General features: G+C 49.7%; 1 protein-coding gene across 2 annotated transcripts in view; it reads right to left on the bottom strand.

Moving 5' to 3' along the window:
- LOC135808550 (uncharacterized) overlaps positions 1–8,794 on the bottom strand; it is an 8,914-nt gene extending 120 nt beyond the window's left edge. Inside the window, exons 1-7 of one of the 2 annotated variants that reach the window (XM_065321759.1) lie at positions 7,571–8,794; positions 6,413–6,572; positions 4,968–5,567; positions 4,362–4,404; positions 2,977–4,016; positions 1,603–2,320; positions 1–1,122 (exon numbers count right to left, since the gene is read on the bottom strand). The exon at positions 1–1,122 is cut by the window's left edge and continues 120 nt beyond it. In XM_065321759.1, coding sequence (XP_065177831.1) covers positions 201–1,122; positions 1,603–2,320; positions 2,977–4,016; positions 4,362–4,404; positions 4,968–5,567; positions 6,413–6,542 — 3,453 coding nt within the window. In that variant the 5' untranslated portion in view covers positions 6,543–6,572; positions 7,571–8,794 and the 3' untranslated portion in view covers positions 1–200. Of the gene's footprint in view, positions 1,123–1,602; positions 2,321–2,976; positions 4,017–4,361; positions 4,405–4,967; positions 5,568–6,412; positions 6,573–6,989; positions 7,445–7,570 lie in introns of those variants that run through there. The other variant, XM_065321758.1, reaches the window with a different exon arrangement.
- Positions 8,795–9,165: the final 371 nt, after the last annotated feature.

Genomic DNA, 9,165 nt, shown 5'->3' on the forward strand with positions numbered 1-9,165 from the left:
TTATGAATTTGAGGAGGGAGTTGAAGGCACCTTCAATTTACGTTTTAGATATTGCTTGGTAAAAGTTTCCAAAAAACAGTTTCAATTCAAGACTCTCGGGCACGTTGCATAAATCATCAACAACATTCATGTTTAGGCCGGGATCGGTTTTGGCTTCAAGAGTTGTTTTCTAAACGGATGGTAGCAGATGCTATTTATTATCACAGTGTGGTTGTTTGGCATGCTTCAAAGCTGTCTCCGGAGAGCTGCGAAACTTGTCTTAGGCCCGAGCCAGTTATCCCGCGTCGATATCCGGCACCCTGAGGATATACCGCTGGTAATTTCAGGTGACTCTCTTGATCCAGTCTGTCCGGGTGCAAAATCTGATCGCCGTCCCGGAGATAGTAGAAGTTTCCCTTCTGCTCCTCGGTGGACGAGTTTGTGTTCTGCCGAGATAAGTCCAGTTTTGCGTGATTGCCGTTGGTGTTGGTTGAGTTGGTGGCATTAGCCGCATTGCTCATGCTTCTCACAATACGGCTGTCTTGCCGTGCGTGTTCAGGCTTGGTGGCCGGTGCTGACTGCAGACCAGGCATCATGACATGTATTGCATACCCCTCATCATCACCACCGACTGGCTGCTCTTCATCACTGAACATGAAGATGTCTGATGGCTGCGGAGGCGGTGGTAAGTCCAGTGAGACCTGACTGTACGGGTTGGCGAGTGCCATGCCTTCTTCTTGCGACGACTTTGAAGTGGGCCGTTGACCGCGCAGAGCAGGTCGAATCGGCATGAATGTTGTTTCAATCGCCATGCCATTACGTGGGCGGTGTCTTTCCCCGTCAGGTTCATAAGAGTGGTTAGTGACAATGTGAGACTGAGGGGCAGTCCTCTCATTACTACCATAGTTTGGCACATTCCAGAAGCTGGATGATTTCAGTGGCTTTTGGCTACTATCAGGTAAGTGCACTGGCGCACTTCCCTCTGTTGTGGAGCTACTCTGCTCCGGCAGGCACGCCAACGACTCCTTCCTTGGTATCACTTTCTGAAGTAGTCTGGGCTTGGGTGCCACAGGAGGGCGCATGTGTTGACTGGTAGGTGCTGCTGATCCTTGCTTTCTTGATCCACTGTGTCCCAGCTGTCTCCTGTAATGACAGGAGAAGAGAATACCGCCAAAGGTAGAGTCATGCACCAAACAGCACAGTGGTAGCACCATGGCTCACAAAGTAGCAGAGTTATTGAACATTTACAGTACTACGGATGGTGGAAGGTTGGTGAATACCGCGTTGCAGTTTCCTATGACAATACCTAACTTAGCCCGCGGCTCAGACGGCTTCACATCGTGAAGTTTTCAATTTTGCTTCAACCAATGTGTGTACCCGTCCATTACATCCTTTGGGGTATTCACAAGGATAGTACAGTCGACATTCTGGGCACACCACATTTTGGATAATTATCTCACCAATCCTGTATTCCAGCCTCTTTGGGCCAAGAGCATTCCACATAGTGGCCAGAAGACCATTACTGCATTTGGTTCCTAACCCATTCTGAACAGTACAGATTTCATCCCAAACTTCCCCTTCCATCGGACACACAGACTGGAATTCTATGTTATCAACACTCACCTTTTCAACGACTTGTAACAAGCTATTTGTGCCTGCTCATTGTCGTGCATACCTGCATCACCGAGCCGCTCATTTGATATCTTGAGGGGCGCAGGTGGCCGTGGCGATCGAGACCTTCTCTCCTCGGAATCCAGGGCATTCGGAGTGACACAGCGCCGCGTACTGATGGCTGATGCAAGGCTCTGCCTGGATTGTGAATCGGCAATGCCACCATTGTTAGAGTCAGGATGATTCGAAAGTCGAGATCTCCGGCCACTCTCTTCAATGGCCTCTTCGATGTGTATATTCAGGGGCTTCCTTCTAGCGCTCAGTTTCTTCATTTTAGGATCAGAAGCAGGCGCACTCATTGCCGTGTTGGAACTCTGATCTGCAGGCCTTTCACCCTTGATCAATTTTCGCCTGGACGGGCGGTGCAGGTCTGCTTCACTGCGGAGCTGCTGTTGCTGTTGCTGCTGTTGGTGCTGCTGCTGTTGCTGCTGCTGTTGGTGCTGTTGCTGCTGTTGGTGCTGTTGCTGCTGTTGGTGCTGTTGGTGCTGTTGGTGGCGTTGCTGCTGTTGCTGCTGTTGGTGGCGTTGCTGGTCGTGGCCACCCTGCCGATCACAGCGGTTTGTCTCTTGCTGTCTGGTCTCCGCCTGGGCAGGCAACAGGATGGTGGCACCGCCTTTGTGTGGTGTGCCAACCACTATTGCATCATTTACCGTGTGGGGACTTGGCCCACCTGTAGGAAGCACAGGCAAAGAAGAAATAACATAACACAAAGGATTGTCATTTCAAAAATAGCCAGCAATTGCACGAACATGTTATGAGTCGTGAGTTCTGCTAAAAACACCGTTAAAATACCTGCATGTACATGAACTCCTGGAGCTGAATAGAGGTACGTCTTGATTGAAAAATATGCCGCAAAATTGACCCTGAGCCCTGCTGTGTACTCAAATCGGAAGATACCAGGCTGCCTGCATAGTCAGTCAGCAGTGAACATGATGCAACAGTGATTTCCAGCAGAGGAACTCGCTAGTGATCGTACCACTGGTGTGGTATGACAACACATGTCTGATATCAGGACAATACACGTGGTACACGTTAGCAATTGCAGCGAGATTGGTCTGATTGTATGGAACTCTCGGATGTAGATATGGTGTCTGAAAAGCACATTGTAGGGATGGAACGGAGATCTCAGTGATTCCATTGTATTGAACTCTTAGATGTACTTACAACACGTACATCGGAGGCGAAAGGCTGTGCAGCAGTAACTTCACGTTTCACGAATTTTAATGATCATCAGACACAGGCAATTGGCATTCAGATGTAGTTATGTACTTGAAACATTGTGGGGACCCACAGGAGCTCTCAGTGCTTCCATTGTATTGATCTTACCTGGTGATGATCCAATGTATCCTGACGACTCGTCGCAGTCCTGGAGGCGAGCCAGAGTGGACGAGTTGCTAGCTTCTGAATGTGGCATTGTGGTGGCGCTAACGCTGCGTGGGATTCTGCGATCCAGAGACATGCCCTTGGCCAGGTTCTGTGCCTGTGTCAGCATGGAGAGCAGCAGGTCAGCGGCAATGTCACCTTGGTGATCATCACCACGACGATCATGGCTGCCCATGCCTCGAAGTGTAGAGTTCTTATGCAGATGCTTAGTACGGCTGCTGTTCTGTTCAGTTGCACACAAAGCAGAGCTAGCACGTGAGCACTGGACATCACCACATCGACATTGGTAGTCTGCGACTTGATAGTGTACGTCACAAGCACTGCCATATGGGTAATGGCAGTCACTGGTGCTGGTATCCACCCAGCCTGAGCAATCAGGGCACTGTGCAGAACAAGACGAGAAATCCTCCGGCATAAACACACCCGCATCTCTTGGAAGGTGGCCGCCGGGAGTGGACTGAACTTCGGGAGTCATACACACCGTGTGCAGCGGATTGAAGTGCACTGTAGCCTGGGAATTATCAGCAGGGTATCTCTGCTGCTGACGCTGATCAACCTGCCTTTTCGCCTGCCGCTCACAGCATCCGGCTTGAGATTCCCAGCACTGCTCCGGCATCTCACAGTCGCATACGTAGCTCGGATTGCCTTGCTGATAGCCAAAACCATGAGGTGAGTACATCTCCGAGTCCTTAGCGATGTCGCCAGTGCTAGCAGCTTGCCTCAGGCCACCGGACCACCTTTTGCCCGAAGACTTTCCAATTGAACGCCACTTAGCCTTTATGCTGGCTGTAGCACTGCTGGCTGATCGCCGGCGACCTTGAGGGTCATTCTTGCCGCTGCCCTTTTTGCGAAGCAACGTGCCAGAAGGAGTTGATTTGCCCGATGCCATGTGCAGGTGACTGTTTGATCCGAATGAAAAGCCTCGCGATCTCCACTCTTTTGTCAGTGGGGAGCAGGGACGGATATTCATGTAGCTTTCAGGCCTGGAACAGCATTAGAAGCACACAGAGAACAGTAATTATTTGTGTTGCAGAAAGTGACAATGAACCATGTGCATTTCAAATAGAGTGAAACTTGTGTAAGACGACCGCTCAAGGGACCTGCAAAATGTGGTCCCTGTTGCCAGGTGGTCTCCTTATCCAGGGTCGTTTGGCTGCAAATAGCATCCCGTGGTCCTGGTTATAGCGGTCTTCTGAGGCAGGTGGTCGCCTTGACAGGTTTTACTGTAAGGATAAAAATCACAAGCGGGTTTGGTAGCCCAGAGGATGGGGGGGGGGGGGGTCAGGGGCACGTGTACGTCAACGTGAAGAAGTATACAATCAACTCACCCATTCATATCTTCACCAGGATACGCCAGTCCAGCTTGGAACACTACACAGTGAAAGAGGAACAAGCAGACGTGTGATTGATGCACAGAAATCCCTGTGTGTGCCAGGTTTGGCACTGATATACTACTCCATCATGCATCCCCAGAGACAAAATTTTAGAGACAAATACAATAATAACTCACTAGTTGAGGCAATGGAAAAAGGGGAAAGGTCTGAAGAAAAAATTGACTGTCACCACCAGGATTCAAACCAGGGACCTTTGCTTGAGGCCAGCAATACGTTAGCTACTGAGTTATGGTGTAACTGTCATCCTAGCAGAGACCGTTCAACACCAATCATTATTATTATGTAAAGGTGCAGGGACATGGACCGAGGTTTTTGGGTGTGGTGGTGGTGATGATAATGATGCATAAGACAATCATTGAACTTCACTATCAATAAGTCATCTACATTCTCCCCCATTGACTTTTGCTCATGAAAGGCCGCAACCAACCAAGATTCAACCAATGCGGTGAGTGGTATTCAGACTGAATTTGTCTCTCATGATTATATGCTCTGAAATCAGTGAGCAAATCATCAATATGTTTAGAAGGTTCATTCCCTTACCAAGATCTTGCATTTTCCTGTGCTTGTGAATGTCCAGGACACGCAAACAGATGATGAAAACACAGACTATTGTCAGTAGTAGTGCAGCACCACCGGCAAAGATGTACCACTTCACTGAGTCATGGTGGGCGCTCACCAGCGGAGGAATGTCAGGCCGTGTTCCAAGCAATAACCGTGATGTGGGAGTCACAAACGAAGTGGTGCTAGTTGAGGATGGGACTTGGTTCGTGTCAGGGCTGGCCGGGGTATCCTTGGTCTGGGCTGGTTTCAATCCTGTCATGACCGGCCCCATTGAATCTTCATCGTTTGGATTCAAGATTGGGTCCGGGCTCTTGGGGCGTTCTCCAGGCCACCGTGAATCTGTAGTATGTCGCATGTTTGTACTCGCCATTGGCAGGTCGCGTGTAGATCCGTGCTCCACGGGATTATGTAGCGCTTCGGTCGTTGCTGTTGACGTAGCTTCCACGTTTGACGTCGGCGTCACCTTTGCTATGCTCTCTTGTGTGCGTGGAGGCTGGACGCTGGTAGCCAGTACCATGGGAACACTGGATAATAGATCACCGCGGCCACTGCCGAACAGAGGTATTGGCGGTCCTTTCACTGTGCCAACAACAGATTTGACATCAAGAAGAGAGAACGGCTTGGTCATCACAACTTCCTTCTGACCAGTTACTTAGCTATACATCCAGATAGAACGGTTTGGTGATGACAACTTCCTTCTGACCAGTTACCTGTCTATACGTGCAAACAGACCCTCCTGGTGTAATATACAGTAGTCGGTAGTTTAAAAACCTTTCCAGATTTGTCAGATGTCTGTTACACTGTATTGTCATGCGGTATCTGAAGGCAACATTAGTCGTGTTTTGAACGTGGGCCAAGAGCGCAGTGTGGAGAGGTGGAAAGTTCAGATTATTTTCAAAGGGCCGAGTTTGTCACTACCGTCAAGTAGCGCCAGAGCGCCCCGTCTCGCGAGAGCGCCCCACCTTGATTTTACAGCCAGGGAAAGGAAAATCGTATGGCAGAGTGCAACGAAGTTTGTACGATGTGAGAATCTTAGTGTACTAAGGTCACGCTTGGCAGGGTTTTGTGTGGAGCTTGTGTCCGCTCGAAGGTACGGATTGACTGCAAAACGTGCTATATGTGTACAAGGTTCATGTCGTATGACCTACAGACAGCAGACTACCTCCACAATACGACCACGAAAGGATGAGATGGTGGGGCGCTCTGGCGGTACTTTACGGTACTTCCGTACTTGAAGACATACATACGTGTATAATACAATCCTTCTTATCAAATGCCGACTATAAGTCGCACTCGATTGTAAGTCGCATCCCCATTTTCAGGTTTGACAATCAATGTTGATATCAATGCCGATATCAATGCCAAGCATTCATATCAACGTCCCTCGGAAGTCCACTCTACTGACGTCTGACTGCAGTACATACCAATGAATGCGGTGGATCCATTTGCCATGATGATGCTGACAAACACCGCAATCGCTCCGTAGCGCTCGCAGGAGACTTTACTCAAGCCTCTCAGGGCAGTGTCGAACTTCAGCATTAGTAGGAACGGCATTGTGTCCGGCTGCTTGGTACCCGGTTGTGGCTGTATGCGGATTACACGCACATACACAGCACACCTACAAGTTAGCACAATGTCATTTACAGGGCTGCTCACTGAAATCCAGTCGCGTCACTCAAGTTTGCGCCTTGCACCATTTCGCAGCCCAGTGTTTGCAGGTCTAGGGCTGTGCATTGACCAGCATGCACTTGAGTGATGCGACTGGATTTCATTGAGCAGCACTGTAGTATGGTGTAGGACAATCAGGCAATGGATACATGACTCATGAGGTGCACAGGAATCTACTGCGTCTAACTCCAATACAATGTAACAACTTATTCAGTACTACAAGAATTCAAACTTCCAAACACTCATTATCCCATAGGAACCTTCAGAGCCTTGCACATAGGCCGAAATGCTTCATCTAGGTAAACCTTCCTTGATGAGATGCCAAGAACTCACAGGGACAAGTGGATGTAGCCATATTTTCCCCGATGGCACGGCTTCGTCCACACTGCTTCGCGGAGGGCAGATTAGGAAGGGAACAGCTAGCAGCAAACAGCAACCGACAGCCGCCATGCTCGACCTCAAAAGTGAGCGACATGCGAAGAACCTTGCACTTCTCCTCCAGGTTTTTTCGCCTCTTCGTCATTTCGGTAGCAGTGCTGGGCAAAGCTGGACGAAACTCAGTTCAGTTGCTTATGTAGCTCTTTCGGCTTGACTAGCACCTCTAGTGTGCATGACCGGGAAGAGCGTGACATGCATCGATAAGACAAAGTCTCACTGAGTAACTGAGGCGACCCTCAAGTCGAGTTGCTACACCAACACAAGGGCGAAAGAGTTGCGACATCTACAATGCAGGTCTACATGGCTTCAACAAGCCACGGAGTCCCATCTCTTTTGTAAGGGAGGGAGGGTGTGGGACATTTCTACACCACCTTAGCGCCCTATGTTCATGTTGCAACACGGACTTCTGCAGAGCACACTGAGTTAACACACGCGCACACCGCTAGGCACAAAGAGTGGCAATCAGATAAACTCACCTCACCGATTGGCAGCCGAGCCACGGTGGTGCACAATATTCACATTTCGTTCCATCGACGACTTCGAGTCTCCCCTTTCTCGCTCATTCTTCAGTTCATAACACCAGCTCGGGCGGGGGAAAAAATGGACAAGAGTCTACCGCAGCCAGACGAATGTAGGACATAGAAAGCGTCAGGAACAGAGTGCCTCGCTTCTCATGGAGATGCAGTACGGCGGGTTCAAAACGACGAAAGGCAGTTTCTTCTTTTCCCCAATCTACAGCCAGGTTTGGTCAATACGCAGAGTGAAGCAACACCCAAGCAGATACACGAAAAGCTTGGTCAATCTGCGATCCGTTAGTACCTTCAAGAGGCCGTGATACCTTCGCCGATCACACGCTCCTCGCGGAGTTAGAACCGTGGGTAGCAACGAGGTGACCGTCGATCTAAAAGCGTCCGCGCACACTCTCCAACACACGGTGGTGTGTGCTTGACGCTTAGTTCAACTACACTGCTCCACAGCACAAGCAGCAGCCACCGACCAGCTCACTGCAGCCGATCTGCGCTACGTCCGTCCAAGGGGTTTCTTCGCCAGGCCGGTTTCACTTTCTTCCAGTGGCAGTTGACCTTCGGCCTGCAGCGGATCAGAAGACGCTGCTCTAAGATCCAGTGAAACAATGCCCCAGCCCAAGGGACAGATCGAAGAAAGCTGCCAGGGTGGAAGACGATCTTTGGAGCTTGCTTGCCACTGCGTGTAACGTTATCACCATACTGTAACGGTATCACCATACACAGCTAGCTACAGGGTTCGAGCTAGACGAGAGACAAAGAACACTAGACGTCTGTGTGTTCAGCTTCCACGTCTGCCAAAGGCGGACCAGTGCAGCTGTGCAACATCAACGTAACCACGTCGTTGCACTTACACCTGTTAGTTGCAGCTCAAGACAAGAGCTAGCTGTCCGCCTGACACTGTGACCTAGTGACCTGGCCTAGGCCCCATCCAATCATTGGACAGCGCTTTCCCCGCCGGTGCAACGACTGCCTGGACTGCAGATCTACATGTCATTGTCGTGACCTTGTCTTTACGTACATGTACAGTAGATCTACGTGTTCATGCTTCGGTGCTAGATTTCATGCCCTTCTATGACCAGATCGTTGACCATAGGCATAGGCCATGGCCATGATGACTTTTCACTGTCATCAGGCCCGGATGTAGAGCAAACCACTACGTGTACCGCCGGTTCTGGCACTAGGCAGAACTGATGATGATGCTAGAGGAATGACAGTCAGTACGTCTTCATGGGCCATGATTCAAGGTCTTCATTTCTTATCATGGTCTGTGAAGATGGTTTGATGCGGCTACTCTGAGATTGAGGTATATTGTTGAAAACAGTGACATTCATGTTTCCAATGCCAATGGTCAATGTACATGAAAAAAGAACAAGGGGCTTGACTATAGCCCTTTGACCGGGAACATCATTCACTGTTCAGTTACCTGATGATGGCCATGTGCCGAAACGTTGTTTAATAATGGAAGTGGTTCAGATTTGCAGTGAGACTGGAGTGGGTGTGTCCACCCAAACTGCTTTTGTATCATGAAGCTGCAGTAAGCCTCA

This window comes from Sycon ciliatum, chromosome 2, assembly GCF_964019385.1.
Source record: "Sycon ciliatum chromosome 2, ocSycCili1.1, whole genome shotgun sequence".
NCBI classification, from domain to species: Eukaryota; Metazoa; Porifera; class Calcarea; order Leucosolenida; family Sycettidae; genus Sycon; species Sycon ciliatum.